This window comes from Epinephelus lanceolatus, chromosome 14, assembly GCF_041903045.1.
Source record: "Epinephelus lanceolatus isolate andai-2023 chromosome 14, ASM4190304v1, whole genome shotgun sequence".
In the NCBI taxonomy this organism is placed as follows: domain Eukaryota; kingdom Metazoa; phylum Chordata; class Actinopteri; order Perciformes; family Serranidae; genus Epinephelus; species Epinephelus lanceolatus.
In genome coordinates this window covers 16943688-16965583 of record NC_135747.1, presented here as the reverse complement: position 1 = coordinate 16965583, position 21896 = coordinate 16943688, and the positions used below count along the sequence as shown (strand labels likewise).

Here is a 21896-nt window from a genome sequence, read left to right as displayed (position 1 = left end):
TGGATGCTTTTCTTCCCCTCTCACTCTGATCCTAATTATTTTCACACATCTCAAATAGCAAAAAGACTGAGTCAAGAATAAATAATTTCCATATTTATGGTAATGATGGTGGAGGGAACGTCTGCAAGGTCTAAGTTTTAAATTTTAATGAAATGAAAAATCAGTTTGGCACATTACATTGTGTTAGTGTTAAGAATTACTTTTGCCAGAACGCCCAATCATTTCATGAGAAAGTGCCAGGTTTTATTTCGTGCTGTGTCTTTGCCAATAAGTAGAGAAGAGACAGATTCTGTGAGCCACAGTTAGCAGCTAGCACGCTAGCCACCTGCTTCATCTCTTTGTATTCAACAAGCACATTGTAATGCGGTATGGGTCATTTCCCATGTGGTTCTGAGCCTATGCATATTTGAGTTTTGCACAGGAGAGACAGTCCTCAAAGCTTTTACAGAATGCAAAAAATATTGACTCGCTATTGTTACAAATGCTAGAGAATGTGACATTTATGTGATAGTTTCAGGAATTAAGACGTCAGACAAGTCAACAGAGCAAATTTCTTTAAACCGTTCACCTTCATCTTTGTCTCCCCTCCTCTCCTTCCTCTCCAGCGCTCCTCCTCACTTCCCCTCAAGTTTCATTTGATGTTCTACATGACCCCCCCCCCCCCCCCCCCCTTTTTTTTATTAATCTGGTTAAGTAGCTGCGTCCCCGAGCTGTCTGCCTCTGCACCCCTGTACCTTTCTGTCTCTTTTACCTGCTTTTTGTCTTTTAATACCCAACTTTTTATTCCTGACATGAAAAACACAAACTGAAATGTGAGCTGTAAAGTGAAAAAGGAAGAATGTTTGAAAGTGAAACAAGGGAGGATTGCTAGAGGAGAAAACAGAGAGGAGGGAGAAATGAGGACGGGAAGGGCAACCAGGTTGAAAATAGAAGAGGCGAGGAGAGGACAAAGAGAAATAAGGCAGTTTTAGGAGGGATTGAGGGTGGAACAGATAAGGTAAGAGAAGAAATGACATTAAATTAGTTTTTGAGGGTGATTAACAAGCTGCTACATAATTCTCTGATATTAAAGATTAAAACACACACCTTATATGTGAGTGTGTGTGTGTTTACCCCTATCTCCTGAGTCCTGTCTCAGGTCTCAGCTCTGGATGTGGTGTTGAGCATAAGCTTTGATAGAACAGATGTCCTCTGGGTTTTGCTGGTGTCGGTTCATTGTTGTTGTTTTTTTTTTGCTTTGTGACACTGTATTGATCCCTGAAGGTGAAACACAGCTTTTGTCTAACCCCTCCACTGGGAGGTCAGGGTCAGAGTCACTGACTTGCTCAAGGACACTTCAACAGGGTGGACTCTCGCTGAAAGCAGGGACCCGGTTAAAAGACTGGCTGAGTGTGCCACCCTGCTGCTTCTCAGCAAAAGACGGAGGAGGAACAAGCTATCAGTGGGGTGTTTCAGTGTGTGTGTGCATGTGTGGAATTCTCAGAGTGAAGCAACACTTTTGCTTTTGTGCTTTGCAGATATTAGACATCTGACAGGGGAACTCATCTGATTTCCTCCCAGCTCATAATATAAAGTTACCATTTGACTAAAGAGTGACCAGACCATTGTTGTATTTATATATGTAATGTCCTGCGATTCTCTGCTGCTCTGCTAACTAATTTGGGGGTTATTTTGACAATAAATATACTAAAGATCAGTCTCACACTCATTTATTTTCCTATGTATGTGTTTGTTTTCCGCCTATTTTTTTTTTTTTACATCTTAATTTGAATCCTAAAAAATGTCATCTAAATTTAGCTGATTTTAACTCAGTAAACAAGGCCAGCTGGGCTGCCATGACATTTTTGTCATGACTGTCTTTTTTTTTTTTTTTTTTTTAACGATATGTTTTTGGGCATTGATATTTTGTCTCTTTTAAGTTTTGTTGTCAAATAACAACAATCTAACATCTTCAGAACATCTCATGCCAACGTCACCTTGACGTAGGAAAATGATATTTAGTCAGAAATTATGGAGAACAAAACCCATCGTCTGCAAAACATCATAATGTTAACATCCACACGACATGAAATTTTAACATTGTTTGACATTTAGAATATTAATTAATTCATTTTCTGTAACCGCTTACCCTGTTGGGGTTGTGGGGGGGCTGGAGCCTATCCCAGCTGACATTGGTCGAGAGGCAGGGTACACCCTGGACAAGTTGCCAGACTATCACACAGCTGACACATAGAGACAGACAACCATTCACACTCACATTCACACCTATGGCCAATTTAGAGTCACCAGTTCACCTAACCTGCATGTCTTTGGACTGTGGGAGGAAGCCGGAGCACCCAGTGAAAATCCACGCTGACATGGGGAGAGCATGCAAACTCCACACAGGGGTGAATCCCCCACCCCAGGTTCAAGCATCTTGCTGTAATGTGGCAATGCTAACCACTGTATCACTGTGCTGCCATTCAAAATATTGTTAACTCAATCTAGATTCCAACTAAAATTTTATGTCTGTTCGACATACAAGTCCAATGTCTTTTGATGCCGTGTTGATGTCCTGTGCCAGCTGGGAGGGGACTAAGAAAATAGGGAGTATCTTATTTTCAATATTTAATTCAAGATAGAACTGAGCCCAGTGTGAGTTGGAGTCATAAGAGTGACTAATTGCGATCATATGTCTCACATTGCTCCTCGGTTCTCTCCTCAACTGTGGTCGACAACTATATAACTCTGCTCTTAATCATATAAAACAACCAAAGTCTTTTCAGACGGTGGTCCCTGAAGCAAAATCTTATCAAAATGAGGTCTGTGACCTAATCTGTATCAATTTAGGGGTCCTTGAAATGAAAAATGTTCAGAACCACTGCTCTAGCTCATTGTCTCTTATTTCTTTGTGTCCTCACAGTCCCTTTCCCTGGGATAAAGACCTATGTGGACCCTGATACATATGAAGACCCCACACAAGCTGTTCACGAGTTCACCAAGGAGATCGATCCCTCCAGGATCCGCATTGAGAGGGTGATCGGCGCCGGTATACCCCTACACACACACACACACACACACACTCACACACACACAAAGGTCTGTGTTATGCACTCATCCACTTGTGTCTCACTGATTCGTGCCCTTTTGCCATGTGGGCGGAGGAGGATTATTGCAAGAATAACAATGGTTTTAAATGTGCCAAAGGATTTGATCTATTTTCATTTCTCACATATAATTGCCGTGAACCCCCTCCCCTCCATTGTATACACTAAAGATGATGCCTTTTTCCATTTCCCAGTGTCTCAGTGTCATTTTCTCTACACAGACTGTTGGAATATTAAAGCTTAACAGGTTTAGAGAACAAAAGAAGGTACAAGAATGGATTCAAGGCTTTTTTTTAGAAGGCGAAAGAGAGAATCTTATGAAGTTGAACTAATCAGAGGAGGGACAGTAATGCTGGAGGTTAGATGGGAACTGCAACAGTGCCCCCAGGTGGCAGACAGTGCTGCCTGCTGATGGTGTGTGATGGTGATTGATTCCTCACTGTGTTTATTTGTGTGTGTGTGTGTGTGTGTGTGTGTGTGTGTGTGTGTGTGTGCTGTAGGTGAGTTTGGTGAGGTGTGCAGTGGCCGCCTGAGAACACCAGGGAAGAAGGAGATTGCCGTAGCGATAAAGACACTGAAAGGAGGCTATGTGGAGCGTCAGAGGCGGGACTTCCTGCGCGAGGCGTCAATCATGGGCCAGTTTGACCACCCAAACATCATCAGGCTGGAGGGCGTGGTCACCAAAAGTAAGTAGGATTACAGGAGAAGTCTAATAAAGTTTGAAGATGTGATCAGATTACAGATTACAAGTCCTGTATGTCATTGATACCACTAATGACGCCAAGCTACACTAAAAATTACTTATAGATGGCTACGTGTATGCTGGTCAGAAAAATACAATCACAAAGTGGTGATAAACATGAGAAACAACTGCCATCACCCCCTCACAGCCAAATCCAAGCATGAATTAGTTTGAAGCTGAGTTCCAATAACTCGCAGAGACACAATGTGTCATATAAACATTTGGATCATCTTTCCATCAAAAAATACTCCCTGCAGTTTTGTTGTCTGGGGGCGACCCAGATGCTGTGCTGGCATTAAGCGCTTTGCTTTAAAAGCAAAATAAAATGTAACAAGAGCATTTGAAATTGATATCTCTTTATCCATCACACTGTTTACTACAGTCTGGTGGATAAATTCATGTATTTGCTTGTTGAAATGGTAAATTGCAGTAAAAACACTTTTTAAGGATGCATTTTCCAGCATGGAATAAACAAGTCTGTGTGTTTTTTCTTGGTATTTACAAGATTAGTGGGCTGACGCTGTTGTGTTTATACACATAGTTTTATTTTGTTTTTATGCCTTGGGTATGGTATGCATTATCCTCTATGTGTGTGAGTGCGAGTGTGTGCATGGTTATATTGTGTGTATGCATGATCAAGTTGTAATGCCTCGTTTTTGTGCAGGAATATGTTTTATCTACAAAAGGTGTGTGTGTATGTGTGTGCGGACTTGTTAACGAGCTCTGTTTTACGGGGCTCACCCAGCGCAACATATGGTTGTTTTTACAGGGGTTGTATAAACTGAGACATCGCTGTGAATATAAATGTGTCCCCCGAAGACTTTCAACCCCCGTCCCCGAATGCAGATAGAGGACACTCCTCAGCTCTGACCCTGCTGACAAGGATTCAGCTGATAAGGGTCTTCAAAGGCCGTTACTGCCATTATTGCATTAAAGCTGCTGATTGCTGATGTTTTGAGCCCATAGATTTAACTGTAGTTTTTATAGTGCGCCATCTCTGAAGCTATTGAATGAAAAATATCCCCCCACACAACACTGAGATGATGTCTCTGGTAAGACATCTGATGATAAAAGAACAAAAATATTTTTGAGTAGCTTTGACAGAGAAGGACGTTTCACCACATCAGAGGTCAACAGCACTGAATAGACATTCAGAGGTCTGTTATTTCTGAATAACGGCTTTTTGACTGGACTCCTCATTCGAAATATAGATAGGGCCATTTGTGTTCTCACATCAGCCCCCATTATTCTCCTACACTCTTGGCACGATGGAGAAGTTCAGTTCTGCAACCTCACCACTAGAGGCCACTAAATCCTACCTACCCCCTCCTATTACCATCTTATATTTATTGTCGTCATTACGAACAAGAAAAAGACCTAATGAGTACTCAACGCAAATAAGCAACTTAGTTAACAAACAGTTATGATAACAGACAAACGATAAAAGATTACAATATGTGCATATTTGCAAATTTCAAAATCAACCTCTATAAAATGCTAAATCTTCTTCTTCTGCGCCCATGGCTGGCTTTTGTCTTTTCATTTTCTCTTCCTCTAATTCTCTCCACTCCACACTCCACTCCACTATTCCCTTTATGTTCGATTTTTTTGAATGTCAAACAAAAAAGGGGAGGGTGATCACTTTTGGGGCCACCCAGGGTGTCATCATCCACCGCTGAGCGCCACTGTATCGTTATATAGAAAGAATCTTATTCATTATACTATTAATTGAATGATAACCAGTTTAACAGATTCTTAGTTGTCTGCGTAAATAATAGAGAAAGTGATCAGACGGAACCATTTCCCATGACTGCCTATCCAATGGTGCGTGCACACACACACAATACACACCAAATCACACCATCAAAAGCCATTTGTGCTTGGCAGTGGGGCATTATATGCGTAGAGAGACATTACTTCTGAGTATCTCTCTTCTGTCTGCCCGCCTGTCTGTCTGCCTTTCACTCACTTTCTCCTTCTTTCACATCTGTTGTTGTTCTTCAGAGACTAATTATGGAGAGTATTGTGCTGTGACTGACTGCTATACCTGCTTCGAAATAACAGGTGACACATTTGACTCCGGTAAACAGGTGCGTTTGTTTTTGTTCAAGGCGCCGCACTGCATAAGTGTATATTGTTTCCAGGCCTTGTTAATTAGCTCAGGAAAGCCAAGCTTGATCAGATAATTTCCTGTCTATCCCTGCTGGATTGGTGTCGGGGTGGAGTATCTGCAAGTTTAAGAGTATTATGATATGATTAGAAAAAGAAACATCCTGTTCCTATTTGGTCTGAAGTAAATCCATTCATCCATCCATCCATATACCCACTGCGCTTTGTTTTCTCTGCTGACGCGGATGTGAGGCAGGGATCAACATTCCCTTGTTGACGATGCACTTGATTCGTTTTTGATTATTTTAAATGGTAAACGAATTCAGGCTGTTTAAGAATTAATATTAAACCAGTAAAAATTTTTCAGTTTATCTGAAGGTTAAGGCCACCGTATACTTGTTCAGCTTTCTTTACCTGCAAGAGATCAAACTCAGCATTTAAAAGTGTAATATAAAACATTCAAAATGAAAAATGATTCAACATTTATGAAGGGGCACAACACAAAGCATGTGTACTTTCTCAAAGAGCTTTTTTTTTTTCACCTGCCCCTCTGCAGCACTGATTGTGAACCTCAATGGAAGGTGTAGTTCATGGCCATGACCATGGCTTGCACCATCTTTTGTATTATTATGTTGCATTTTGGACTGTCCCAGCTGCTTCCTATCAAAACTTTCCAAAAAGTGATTTTGAGAACCCAATACGCATTTGCCAAACCAACCACTCAATTCTCATTCCTAAAGACTCCCTCTTGTAAAAATAAAATATACCGTTTTATTGAAGCATAAATCTGACTTTGTGTGCTTTGTTTACTTATGCAGACTTATTGCTGCCTGCAGTCTCGCCTGCTGTCTCATGTTTCTCTAATGAGATGTCCCTTAACCAAGTCCCAGCAGAGCACCAACGTCCTGTCCACTAAAACCGTTAGATGAAGGTTGCACATGAACCTTGCTTGTAACCCCTCCGTGTGTGTTAGTATGGCGATCCAATGACTTGTCATATTTGCCACCTTCAGAATTCTGATAAAATGCATTTCGTAACATTTCTATACTTCTATACCTGGCTGAACGCCTGGAGGGAATTTCCTTAAATTTGGCACCAAGCTCCACTTGGACTCAAGGATGAACTGATTAGATTTGGTGGTCAAAGGTCACTTTGACCTCACAAAACACGTTTTTGGCCAGAACTCAAGAATTCATATTCACACAAATGTCTTAACAGGATAAAATGATGATGTGCTGACATTTTATATCCAAAAGGTCAAAGGTCAGCTTCACTGTGACATCATAATGTTCTGCAAAACCACACTTTTCTGGCCATTACTCAATGCCATAACTCAGGAACGGAGGGGGAGACATTTGGTCAGACACAGAACTGGTGACACTAATCTAAAGTCTCCGTTTTGAAACTGTGGTGATTGTATAGATCTCTTCTGTGCTGCAGGGCTGAAGATGTATGTGTGGCATCCATGTTCTAGAATTTGTGGCTTCTTGTTGCAGCATGTGTTTGAAGCATTGTCCACTGTTATGGCTACATCTAAGGTCTGGACAGACATGGATGTAAAGTGTAACTTAACTTGTTTTCAGAGGCGTACAACTGCAAGGTGGTAATCATAGTTTTGTAGACAAACCTAAACTCTACATGTATATATATAATCCATCATCAATCTTGAATGCAACTAGTCACATCAACCACATCATTAGTTTCAACCAGTTCTGGTTATTCTGAAAAAGAAAATGGGGAATACATCTGTATTTGAAGCTTATAAGAGACTTTTAGAGGTTGACTAGTTCAAAAACAGTTTCTGGCCACACACTAACACCATTGACATTGTGGTTATTGCCTGTCCTGTCACAGCAATTATCAAAAAATGTTTTCGAGGCGGTGAAGCGGTGGTGACAGATGTCATTTGGACTTGTTGTGACATGTCACAAGCTGTGTAATATCTCACTGTGTCTGAAATCTGCATCAAATGCCTTTACACTTTAAAGTGACACTGCTATCACGCATTGTGCTCATCTGAAAACACAGAACATCTTATGAAAGCCCTTCAGATGTATAAAAGGAACCTTTTTACAAATCTTTGCGTTTATATTGTAATACGCTATTTTTCGCTATGTGACTTTTCACACTCCCATGTGAGGAAGAAAGCTGTCTTGAATCTGGAGTGTGATCTCATGGTGTTACTTCACTACAGTAACACTTTTTATTTGTCTTTCCAGCAGTTCAGAATGTTTCACAGCTCACCGGCACACAGGCCTGGACAACTACCTCCCAGCTGTAAACCAGTCAATCTGTAACACCGCAGGGATCCTCTGTGGGGAAACAATAACATTTGGAAAGAGAGACTGTGCACGCACCTGTTTCTAACTAATGTTTCATGTCATTCATGGACTGAATACTGAGCAGGTCTCATTCAGAAGATTGGAAAAGTTCTATGAACTCAGGTTCTTGACTCAATGCATCAATCAACTACCGATGGCCCGTGTATTTCCCCAAACCTCTCTTTGCTTTTTTCTGTCTCAAACTGGCAGACACAAACACACACACAGTCATGTTTACATCACTTCAGAGGACATTAACATTGACTTAAATTCATTTCCTGAAGACTTACCCTAACCCTAATCATAATTACTACTTGCCGGACAATATCTTTAACCCAAGTCCTCACACTAAAATTGAATGATTTAGATAATGGGGACTTGCATTTCGTCCCTACAAGAGTCCCCACAATGTGTTAACAGACTAAAGTCCCCACAATGTGAGTAATACACAAAGGCACACACATAAACACAGTGTGGTTTTGTCAGACCGTGTTTACCAGAGCCCAATGTGTCACCTAGATGACTCAGAACATTATCTTGTGCTTCTTCAGAGGATCATTTGGGACCAGTGTCCCTTGACTAATAGTTTGATGACCTTCATTCAATGATTCACCATGCTGACTAGTCTTTCCTCCATGTTGTCTTGTTACATCTGCGTACACAAAAAAGTGTTGATGTCTACATAATGGATTATATCAATTTAAATATATTTATTTAAGACTATCTTTCTTTAAAACTATTAAACTTTTTATTTACCTTTAAAAAATCACAAACAGCTACTCACAAGCGTATGAGCTTTTACGTCATTGCACAGTAAGTCAGTCTTTATTCAGCAAATGGAAGTGGCTCAGGTCTTTCACCTTGAACTGCGCACTGTCTGAAGCAAAAGAAATCGATAAACAAAGAAATAATCTTTGGAGAAATGAGCAGTGTGTGTTGTGTTTGTGTGTTTACAGGCAGGCCTGTGATGATTGTGGTTGAGTACATGGAAAATGGATCGCTGGACTCGTTTTTAAGGGTAAGTGTTGAGGTGGTCAGAGAATTCAAGTATGAATATGTCTGTTTCATGCCTCAGGTGGTACTTTTGTGGGAAATAAAAACATGAAGTTATTATAGTTTAAGACAAAGAGAAACCCAAAACATACATCTACTAAAGGCCTTTGTCTCAGTCTGTAAAAGCAACACTACCTTTGCACATCTTTATTTGTCATTTCAAGCCATGCATGCAGAGTAGCACCTTTAGTCATGGGTTAAGGATATTGTGGTTAGCTGGAGGCCAAGCAGAGTAAAATATTTTTAAGAATCTCAAGAAAAACAGGCAGTTTAACTTTGTCTCCGTTTGGGTTCTCAAGAAGCTAAAATGGCAATGTCAGTAAACTGCCAGGATAATATTCCCATTTTAGCATTCTGAACAAACAATTTGTTTGCTCAAAATCACTAAAGTATTTCACTATATATTCTGTTGCTCACACCATTATGTTGTGTCAGTGTTATTCCTTTGTCCTGTCGTTTTTGCTCTCAATCTTTATCGACCCTCCTATTCTCTCCGGTTGTCTGTGCTGTCTCTGTTTTTCGCAATGGCTCCTCATTTCTCTCTGTATCCTGCTCTCCCTGTCAGCAACACGACGGTCACTTCACTGTCATCCAGTTGGTTGGCATGCTGCGTGGCATCGCCTCGGGCATGAAGTATCTGTCAGACATGGGCTACGTTCACCGAGACCTGGCAGCTCGAAACATCCTGGTCAACAGCAATCTGGTGTGTAAAGTGTCAGACTTCGGCCTGTCCCGAGTCCTGGAGGACGACCCGGAGGCCGCTTACACCACAACGGTACAAACCTGACACAAATCTCTGAATCCAAGCAGCTGCTAGTAATGTATTACAGGTTTAACAAAGCTGAGTTAATCCTATTATAGAAAATACATCCTTATAGTACAGGCTCCATACTGGGGTTAAATTGATTCATTCATTTTTTGTAACATGTGAGTGACAACATGTGAGTGACAATACTTCAGTGACAATAATATTTTTTCAATATATTTTATTTGTAGAGTTTCAGATTTTAACACAAACAACACAAATACAGGTACAAATCACCCTCCCCCGCACTAAATACTTCATTTAAATGGGAAACCAACAGGATGGATATAGACTTTTAATTTTAGTTACATAGATGCTGCTTTGTTTTGTTTTGTATTTTTCACCCTGGAAATGATGCAGTTTTATGGAAAACCTGAAACATTGCAATAAAGGTAATGAAATGTCCAGATATTAAGATTTTGTATCAGCAGTTTGGCACTGGCCTCCAAAACCCTTATTGATTCAATTCCAATTTCTCTGCTCAGAGCTTATCTGAAAAACTTCAGATTGGGGAATCAGGGGCAGAAGACAGGCATGTTGCTGGACCCAAAAACAATACTTCTCAAATATGTGTCCAGTGTTTGCATTCAGGGGCCTATGGTGAAAATATTATGCTAGTCCTTTTAGATAATTGCCGTCCTGCTTTTCTTTGCAACAATCTTTGTATGTTTTAGCTCTACAAATATAAGTACTGGTAGTGACAACACTAAACATCTCTGGGAATGAACATTTATGCCTCTCATTGTTGGAAATTGTTTTTATGTGAGGCTTTTGTGTTCAATGACAGAACATTTATTTAATGCTGTCACTTAAAAAAAGGCATCTGGAGGAGTTTTCTAAAGCAGTGGTTGCAAACTGGTCCAGCCACAGGGTCGTCATACTTGCATTTGGCCACGTCGTTGAGCTAGTTTGCTGTCTCTGTCAAGTAGCTGTCAGTTAGTCACTCACTCTACAGCAGAAAACAGCACTTCATAATAAAAGCTATGTGCTGGAAATTTACTGTATCTAAAATTAAAGTGAGTTTTTTTTGTTTTTGTTTTTGTTTTTTTTTACAAACTTTAACACACGTTTGCAAGTCACTTGCGGTCCACTGGGCAACCCACCTTTGGACCACGACCCACTAGTTTGGAATCTCTGTTCTAAAGCCAGAGATGGTTTCCCTAAAGTTAAAATCTGCTGTCTTCATTTTGTTGGTATTAAACTTTTGCATAGATTAAGACATATTCAATGTAGTGCTTGTTAAATTGCCTCAGCTTGTTCTAGCAAACTGACCATAGTAACTGTGTGTTACCATAAGCCACCATGCAGATCGGATATCTGAACTATACAGTGATTTTAAAAAACAAGTCTGTCAGCTTAATTATTATTTACAGCATCTCAGCAGTCATAACAAGGACACAAGTTTTTCTCAGTTCAGTCATGTTCACTGTTGGTTGGCTGACTTCTCCTGGTCTGTTCCTGGCCTTGTGAGAGAACCTCATTAGAAGTAGAGTTTGAAGTCTTGAACTATGAAAGGCAGTGGAGTAGAGACCTAGCAAACAGCAACTCAATTTAGTGATGTACTGTGAGCTTACAAGACACTCCCTACCAGCTGTGCTGTGGATGATCCTCCTTGTGTTACTGCATAACAAAGAACAGTTACCTGCTGTTGTTGCATCTTATCATTTATATTCTCAAAAGCAAGTTCATCTCTCCCCCAAAATATAAGTCTTGTCGGTATTGGGAAGGCATTTGGAAATTGGTAGACTTAATTTTTTATTCCAAGATTGTATTTAGGCACTGATGCTATCTATGTAAGCTTGAGACATCAGCAAACTGATGCATCGCTCTTCTCCGACTTGATTAGGTTGCGGAAATGTTGATTTTTCTGCCTTCTCTCCTGAGGCCAGCGAGAGATGGAGTTGCCTTTGATAGCAAAAGCTAAACTTCAAAAAGTGAAATGACGCCATTCTGTAAATCTGTCTGAGCCCACAGTGACCTCCATTTCCTGGTTTGTATTGAGGTTATTGTGAGAAGGAAATGCTGTGTTTATGGTTCCAGGTTTATCTTTCTGCTCCACAACACTGTGGCTGAAATCCACGGAGGGGAAGTGAAGGGTGAGGTAAGGTGGGGGTAGGTGAGGTGAGGTGAGGTGGATACTAGAGGTGATAAATACAGAAAAGGTGATAATAGGATTCGGTTAGTAGCACAAAAAATATCCTATGGCCACAACATTCTTGAGGCATGGGAACAATATCAATTAAGTTTCATATGTTGTGATCATCATTTTTGGAGTGGTGCTAGTGATTGTGCAGTAAATGAAAGTAATTAGTATTTGCTTGTGTGAACAGGGCGGTAAGATCCCCATCCGATGGACCGCTCCTGAGGCCATCTCATACAGGAAGTTCTCCTCAGCCAGTGACGCATGGAGTTATGGAATCGTCATGTGGGAAGTGATGTCATATGGGGAGCGGCCATACTGGGAGATGTCCAATCAGGATGTGAGTATTGAAGTCATCACAATGGTTGTTTATGGAGCAGTTGTGTTACTAGGAGAACAAGTGACCCGGTCAGGAAAATGTTCTTTATACTTACAGAACAATTAAGTAACAACCACATGATTACCTCATTTTCTTCTTCTCACTCTCCCTCCTCGATCACAAAGCTCACGAGTCTCACTGACTTAATCCGAAAAGCTTCTGCCACTAAGTTCAATGAACTGAATATTCAAGACACACATAGTCAGATTCGACAGAGAAGGAACCTGACACAAAGTAGAGTTTAATGATTTCTGAAAAGAGGTGGTAAAGCTGCTGCAGAGGAAAAGATGAGGAGGAGGTGTGGGCATCACTTTTGTGACTGATGTCTTAATTATTTAACTTAGCTTGATTTGTATGAAACATGAAGTATTTGATATCAAGGTGTGCAATGAGAATAAAGAACATCTACTCAAGTCTGCCGTATATGAGATATATTAAACAAATTTTAGTCAGTCAAATAAAAGAAGTAATAATAGTAGTTGTGTTTGTCCTATAGGATGCTACAGTCCATAATGAGAATATTAGAGATACTGAGGTCATTATAGGCCATGTTTACCTCCCCAGGGACTGCAGTTGGTCACTACTACATAATCTGGTTCAAAATATCTCTTTTCTTGTTTGAGACCAATGGTTTTGGTCCCTTGCAAATACATTTAATTTAAAATATATATATAATATTCTAGATTCCCCCAGAAAATCCTCATCAAGTTAAAGTTGTGTTCAGACAGAAGGCAAAGTGAATTATTGACTTGTGCTATTGGACCATTTTTGCAGTATTTATTCCCCTCGTAAAAAAAAGTCTCTGAGCACATTAATATTTGACATGTGGACTTGTCTCAGTGTCTCAGTGTCTCAGTCATCTTGGTCATGGTAATCATACGTGCTATATCGTAGGCAACTGGACTTGCTTGAGTTTCTTGAAGAAATTTCGGCTCTCATTTAAGAGGCGTCTTCAGTTCTAACAGAGTGGTGCAGAGTCGCAGGCTTTAAACTCTGTGTGGGTGTGAACCCTTACAGAGTCATTGAGGTCAGATGTGAGCTCTGAGTTTCAGAGTTGTTAAGGTTACATGTGAGTCGTTGACCCCCCGGCCATCTTGTGTCGTTAGGGTTAGATGGGTCCAGGAGAGAACGGATGTTAAGTCGTCTGGGGAGGGATCCCAAGACTGCATCCACCTAAAATACCCATTCTCACCTGGACCCATCTAACCCTAACAATGCAAGATGGCCAGATGGCATGGAAACACTTTGTGCATTTCCATCCACCTCCTTTCATTTTCTCAACTTGTGTCTCTGAGTCACTTTGCTCAGACCAGGGCAAATGCCCATTCCCTTCTTTCCACTGACTTTGCACCATGTCTAAAACTCACCTCACATTCTGTCTGAACATACCAAGACATTTTTGACAAGCCACTCACCAAACTTTAGTAGTATTTAAAAAACAAACCAAAAAAACAATTGAATGTCACATTTCATTTCTAAATTCAGCTCTTAAATTATATTCTTTTTTATCTCTTTATGGTATCATCTAAATAAATCATTTTAATGTCAATGTTTTGTCTTTTTGGAAATATAAAGAATTAGTTGGTTGACACAGCTGCATAAGCTAGTGAACATGGAAACACCCGGTGCGATTCCATCCATATCCTTTTATGCACATTTTAAATGTGCACATAAAAAAATGAATAGAAATGCCAAAAATTGAAAAAAAAATCTTTAAATACTGCAACAACAAAAATACACTTAGGAGAGGCTGGAAAGTTGGGATATCAATAAAAGGTAAATGTGACAAAGTACAATGGAAATAGATTCAGTGAATGAATGATGACATACAGTCTCTCTTTGTCGTCTCTGGGTGGCTTTTGACACACTTGTGCATACAGCGCTGTTACCAGAACTCTTCCAAGAGCACTTAGCTGTGATATTAGTTGTTAAAAAGTTCCATTTTCCAGCATGCTCTCCATTATAATACATTCATAGTTTTCCTTTGTTTGTTCTTTTAATTACGTTATCTTATTGCACCCTCTTCTGCAGTGGCCCCTGACTGGAGAATTAGCGCCACCTACTGCTTATCTCAGTGAACTAACTCCAGATATTTGCATGGCAGCAGTGGAAGGAAGAGCATTCATTAATACAAAATTTAATTTCTGTCTGCCATTTCTCTGAAAATTTGGTTAGATTTGCCCTACATTTAGATGGAAACTCATCTGCTGCCTTTGTTTACCCAACATGACTATTCTTGCAAGTGATTTTCTCTGAGGCATCTCAGTGATCTTTCTTCAAGGATGGAAGAGACCTGTTTCCACAAATATTCCCCTCACAAGCCTGGTTCTCTAACCTCTAACAATACAGCACAGCTCAATATTGACTTCTCAATTCAAGTCCTGCTCCACTGAGTAAATTCTGAGTTTATTTTCCATTATATCTGTTAAAATTGCTGCCCTTTAACCTGCTCCCTGACTGTTCTGTTCTCTGTTCTCACATCAAAAGCCTACCTCTGAGAGAGAGAGGAGGGGAGGAACAGAAATGCTGGTGAGATTCACCAAAAGGATGAAAAAGATGAGTGAGAGGGAAGGGAAAAGAGCAGTGAAGGTCAGGGGTTCAGAGGACTCCGGTCCGATGGAGGGGGAGTTTAAAGCCGTGGATTCAGTGTGGCTGAGCAACCCGCTGATCCCTGGGCTGTGGTCAGGGATTGGAAGGGCCATGGAGGAAGCAGATCCATCCCTCTCTCCGCTGAGTGTGAAAGCTCCACCGTAATCCCTTCAACCCCTTACACACAGACGCGTACACATCTATACACAGACACCCACACACACGCACATTCACTAAGGTCCCAGGGTTTGCAGAGGATTTGTGCTGTTTGGGAATTGCTTAGAAGTGCTTTCCAAGGCAAAAGGCCAGCCAAGCCACAAAAGCAGCCAAACACTATTTCATCCTGGTCAGCCACTTACCACTGCTCCCTACAAAGATACATGAATCTTTCCTTTCCCATAGACTCACAGATATGATGGAGATCTGCTGTATGGATGCTGCAGTATTACACGCTATCAGCTCAGATTAAAAAGGAATTTACACTTGCATGCGGTACATGTTGGAATTGATTGATAGTACAGATAAGGTTTGGGCACATGAATAAGAGAGCAAGTTTAAACTTATTTGTACTACACAGGAAATCAGACAACCAAGAAAAGGTTATGGGAAATAATAGAAGCTTACCAAAAGCGTTAAATATGATGATGCTTGCTGTTTCGACCTGAAGGATCAAGCAGGTAATCCGTCTCTTTGCTGCAGGCTTATAATTGGACAGGCAGAGCTATTATTAATGCATCTAAAAGTGGCTTTAATTAATTCTTTTCACAATAACGATGTATCAAATGACAGTATGTCATGTTGTAGCTGCTAATGTGGCTGTAGATTCTTTGTCTTGTTACGCTACTCTTCAGTGTTAAATATACACATAACCAAAGTGAAACCGATGTGTAAAAGGGGACTAAAGATCTTATAAAATGGGACCTCTTCAGCAGATATAGTATGTGAAATACAGGCATACGTTATACATTTCTGTTGTGTGAGACGCTATGTACACGTTCAGCATCTACAATACCCTGATGCATTGTGAAAAGCTTCATGGACTTGATTTGAACCTTCGCTTTATGTTGTTATTCATAGAAAATCATTTGAGTAGGATCAATTTGTAGCACTGTATAGCCTTGTAAATGCAGCTCCAGAGCCTTGGACCTTTCATGCAAATCCACATAATGCCAAACAATGCCACAGGTATGTTACTATGTGGGTTTATTGTGTTTATGTGGTGTGCTGCAGCCTGCAAGATCATAGAGAAGCAATTCCAAGTCTCTAGCTTCAACTTTCCAACTGAATACATCAAATTTCAGGCTAATTAAGTTCTATTACAGCAGTCGCTTCATTCTTCAACGCATCCAACTGTCTCTCCAGGTGATTCTGTCTATCGAAGAGGGCTACCGGCTGCCTGCACCCATGGGCTGCCCCGTGGCCCTGCACCAACTGATGCTGCACTGCTGGCAGAAGGAGAGGAGTCATCGGCCCAAATTCACCGATGTTGTTACCTTCTTGGATAAGCTGATCCGTAACCCCAGCAGCCTGCTGCCACTGGTAGAAGACATTCAGAGGTACGGTATTGAGGAGTTTCTAGTTTCATGAAATGATTTAAATGTAAATGCACTGTATGTGTTTTTTTGAGCAGAGGTGACAGGGGACCGTGTTTTTTTTTTTCAAGCATCTCTGAACTCAGAACCGAGTTATTTGAGTTGCAATAAACAGCAAGCTATGATAGGATATCTCTCCTATATCAAATAAAGTTTATAAAATGCTCTTACTCCTACGCCTAAGGGTAGGACATGGTGTGTGTCAGTGTGAGTTCTTTAAGTCAGAAGGGTAAGTTGTTCACCTTTGAGATGCTTTAGAAATACTGGCAGGATCTGACATTACCTGGTTTTGTTTTGTTTTGTTTTCTGTATCAGTCTACCAGAGTCTCCAGGGGAGGAAATGGACTACCCAATGTTCATCTCCATCGGCGACTGGCTGGACTCCATTAAGATGAGTCAGTACAAGAGCAATTTCATGGCAGCTGGCTACAACACATTGGATTCTGTGGCGAGGATGAGTATTGAGTGAGTAGCAGAGCCAAAACATACCCATTACTAGATGGCATGAAACCAAATAGGACCTACCTTTTATAGCAGCAGTGATTTAAAGGGATACTCCATCAATTTTACTCATAAGGTTCAATTTACTTGTTATGAGAAATACTATTCAGACTGTGAATGTCTCCTGTAGCTTTGGGAGGTATCTTTCAGAAGTCTGAGAAAATAACCTTGATGATGTCATATATGATGTCTCACATGTTCTCCAATGCTATAGCATAAATAGCCTTGTTTCCACCAAACACTTTTGGTATGGTACCTTTGGAACCAGAAGTAACCTTGCAGACATGGTACTTAGACCCTAGGTCCGCATAGTGTTTCAACCGCAAACAGTACTCTCTCATGTGGGCGGGATTGTTGTCACTCACTGCTCCGTCCAGCACTCACTGTATTTCCTCCTTTATCAGTCTGCACCTTGTTTATCGTCCACAGAACGGGGTTGCACGCCAACATTTTCAGAACAAAATAGAAAAGGCTGCATGGAGAGTCTCTCTCAATGGGATATTTAAAAATAGTGGGTGTGTGCATTTATTACTAATAAGGCAAGCTCAGGGGTTTAGTCTCACTGAAGCCCACAGGAACAACTCGCCACGATGCTTTTTTTTTCTAACCTTAAAAGTCGCCGGTAGTTGGCCCAGTTAATTTTATTTTCTCAGACCACAGTCACTGTGAGAGGCAGTAAAACATCCTACCATTTTATAGTTACAGTTCACTAATGTCTGTAAAACTTTCCACAGTATAAACAGTGGTTACATATAAACCTCAAAACCAGCCACAACTCAGCCTTGAGGAAGAGTGACCATCTGCTCTTGACCAATCAACGGACTGCAGTGTTCACAGCTCCACCTTTTAGAACAATTCTGTGTGCTAGGTAACCCAACAGAGGGGGGACCAAAAATGGAAAAGTACGGAACAATTCCATTGGTACCATCCACAACTTTTCACAGTGGAAACGGCAAAAAGGCACACTGAACTGCTTGTTGGAAACGGGGCTTATGTGTAATGTTAAATTTCGGGAATACCAAAAAAGGGGAGCCAAATCTCAACACTGGAGACAATTAGGCTACCACATCAACAATTGATAAAAACATGTGTTTGAGATTTTGCTCCCCTTTTTAAATGATTGATACAGCCCTGTGGTTGTACTTGTGTGTTTTGTTTCGCATTGTGACCAATACGTTTCTCAAATAAACTTAGTGCGCACATATTTTTACATACATGAAAGGTTTTTAAAATGAATAATGTACTTTTAAGTAAGATATTTTCATGAATCCTCACTCAGCCCTTACAAGAGTGAGGATAATTATTAAAGTTTATAGCATATTTGTATTCAAAACATCACTGCCTTTTACCAGGCAGTGTAAACATTGCCAACACGACCCAGGCCCAGTCCACTAGTACACAGGTATTTTTGATAACAGGGTTTTTCCCTCCTTCATCCTCACAAAAACACCTGTACACAAAGTTACAAAATATCTACAACAGGTGGCAATATAACCATAACCTTAAAGTCACGCAAAGAAGTTGGCCAATCAGAAGCCTGTAAAAACAGATTACTGGAAAGCTACATGGAGCAGAGACCTCCATAGCATTTTCTGATGCATCCATTTCTCTATGTAGCAGAAGAGTAACTGTACATTTATGTGTGAACATGTAAAAAGTCCTGTTAGCAAGGTCAGAACCTGCACTATTTTAGCCACATCTACTTTTGCAAGAAATGTCGCCTCATTTGTGATGCCTCACAAAGGGGATAGAAGTGGGGATAGATGTCAAAGGGCCTCTCTGAAAAAACCTTAGAAATAAGTGAAGTCAATGTAAAGTCCTCACGAGTAAGCCTTAAAGCGTTGTTTGTGTTTGTCTGTTTTTGTGTCTCACCTCTCGGCCTAGAGATGTGAGGCGTATAGGGGTGGAGCTGATCGGCCACCAGAGGCGGATCACCAGCAGCGTACAGACCCTCCGCCTTCAGCTACTGCACGAACAGGAAAAGGGTTTCCATGTATGAGGACACCCTTTAACACAACCTGGGACGGACAGATAGATGGACAAGACGGAAGTGAAGTCTAGACCGTTGGACAGACAGTCGATACAGCCTGTGCCTGAGTCTTAACCCCTCATACAGGAGGTCATTGGACAGACTACCACAGCAGACTGCCCCCTGGTCTCCCTCACATCCAGTAGTAACAGACTCTTTCCTACTATACACCCCTTACCCAGAATACCTGGCTCTGCCTGATAGACTTTAAAGACTGGCCCAGGCCCTCACTTAGGGGAATGTAATGCCTTGTTGCAGCAGCAGTACTTTGTGTGTGGAGCAACAATATCTAGAGATGTAGATTTGCAAACGTAATCTACTGAATCTTTTGACTCTTCTTTTCTCTTTTTCTTTTTCCGCTCCGAGTTATGTGCTCATGTAGCTGCTATCGGGTGTGCAATCGAAAAGTATTTGAAAAAAGTATCCTCAATATTTTTTATTTTGGAGTTTGATAATTTATCATGAAGGTTTTATTTGCATCGCTTTAGTTTACCCTCTCTCCAGAGAATCTGGTACGCTAATACTTGAAGAAAGAAGTGAGAAGCAAGTTACGGAGATTTGTTGAATGTTTAAAAGTGTATAGACAATTAATCGATAATTATTATCATAACCTAATATCTATATATGTGCAGTCCTGTATGTGAAAGCCCTAGTAAATCTGGATCTTATTTAAGATGTTTTATTTATTTAAGATTTTTATCCAAATCAGCAATACAGTATTATGCAGTCACCTCAGTATCTCAGACTAAAGAGAGATAAAGAATTGCGCCATGAGAGAACTCTTGTTGACACATAAACATGAGGCTCACACTACACCATCCACCTGTTTTTATTGTCACATGATAAGCTTGCAGAACTGGATCCGTTGCCTTCAGATGAACAACCATACAAGTCTATACTGACACTTTTTAGCAACTGGTGTACTCACAGTTGTGCGGTAAGCCTGATTTATTTTGGATTGTGAATGTTATTCATTGCCTGAAAGTACACAATCTCCACTGTCTTAACATATGAATGTTCACAGAACTTTTTTGTCTGGAAATTTGACATGGACTTATATGGTTCTTCAGAATCAGCTGATTTCATATACATTTTATTTTCTTTTTGCCTGCACACACACTAATACAGTGCACTTCTGGGGCAGAGTTGATCCAAGATGTCAGAGCAGAATAAGCCGCCATATAGGTGCACAGTAACTGGATGGATTTCACTCCAGTCTGTTCATACATTGTGGTCATGTAAAGGTTGTGGCGTTTGTGGCAGTTTGGGAAACAAGTGTACATAGACATAAGGTGAAACGAAACCGTTGGATCCGCAGTAGATGATGTCAAGTTGTCAGATTATGCCATTAAAATCGCCATTTTTCTTCATGTGCTAAGTCAGTTAGTGGTGAATAGGCAGCGCTGCAGAATATAACTAGTTAGCTGAATTGTTGGCAGCAGAAGTAGCTAAAACCTGGTGGATGGGAACAGGTGAGAAAAGGCAGTAGTCAGTATGATTGTGTGATCAGGACAGAGCTGTCCCGCAGAGACAGGAAGTGACTCTAAGGACAGCTGAGAGAGAACAAACATAAACAGCAGCATCATAACTCATCATGTGTCATCCTAACATCAACAGTGACAAACACACACATGCACCCACACACTCGCACACACACGCAGAATGCCTTACAGTCCGTTAACCATGCAAGACGGAAACACTTTAGAGTGGTTCATAAGTTTCAGTGCAGTCACAGGACCTAGTCATTAGTTTGAGTTGTATTCCATAATTCAGGAGAACACCCGCCCCTCTACAGCTGCAGTTTACCTTACAAACTGGGGCTCGATGATTAATGTCCAAGGCAAACCGGATCCAGAGATCTGTGCCTTTCGGTCAACATGTAGTTATGCATCCAGGCCTGCAGGAGTAGAACAAAGGTGCACACACACATCCAAACACACACACACACACATATTTGCACACACATGCTCCCGGTCACCACCCCTCTACAGAAAAAGGAGAATATCAGATGCTGTTTGTTTAGCATGTTCTACTGCTGAGCAATGTTAGAACGTTCTTTTGTACAAAGTACAAGTATACTTATAATTCTTGTATTTTATTTTTCTATAATTTCCAAAGAGATGTTGTAGATCTTGCACACTGTAAGAGGCAGTTACAGCGAATATTTATTTGCAAATAAAGATGAACAGTTCTGGTGGTTGACTGCTCATTTAATTTGGTTTCCATTTTTAAGTCAAAATCCAAACAGCAGCAATTCAAAGGAAGAAATGTTATCTTTTATCTTTTAGGCTGTGAAATGTCATTGTTTTCAATGCTAAATTTAGGACACTGGTTCCCAACCTGGGGGTCACAACCTCTATTAGGGGTCACCAAAGTTTCACAGGGGGTCCTGAGGCTTTCTTCGTAAGAAAACTTCTTAACACAAATTATACAGCGGGCCTATATCTCAGCATTTTATTCATTTTTCTGAGAGAAACTAAATCAAATTGTTATTTTTCAAGTTTAAAGTATTATTTAAGACACAAAAAAACCTCACAGGTGAAAACCTGA

General features: G+C 40.6%; 1 protein-coding gene across 1 annotated transcript in view; it reads left to right on the top strand.

The window, feature by feature from the left end:
• Nucleotides 1-21560, top strand: part of LOC117251413 (ephrin type-A receptor 6-like) — a 232696-nt gene extending 211136 nt beyond the window's left edge. The window contains exons 10-17 of the mRNA XM_033617680.2: nucleotides 2903-3028; nucleotides 3587-3772; nucleotides 9215-9276; nucleotides 9877-10086; nucleotides 12447-12596; nucleotides 16587-16780; nucleotides 17132-17281; nucleotides 19202-21560. Of these exons, the coding sequence (XP_033473571.1) occupies nucleotides 2903-3028; nucleotides 3587-3772; nucleotides 9215-9276; nucleotides 9877-10086; nucleotides 12447-12596; nucleotides 16587-16780; nucleotides 17132-17281; nucleotides 19202-19316 (1193 nt within the window). The 3' untranslated portion in view covers nucleotides 19317-21560. The remainder of the gene's footprint in view (nucleotides 1-2902; nucleotides 3029-3586; nucleotides 3773-9214; nucleotides 9277-9876; nucleotides 10087-12446; nucleotides 12597-16586; nucleotides 16781-17131; nucleotides 17282-19201) is intronic.
• The last annotated feature ends 336 nt before the right edge of the window (nucleotides 21561-21896 follow it).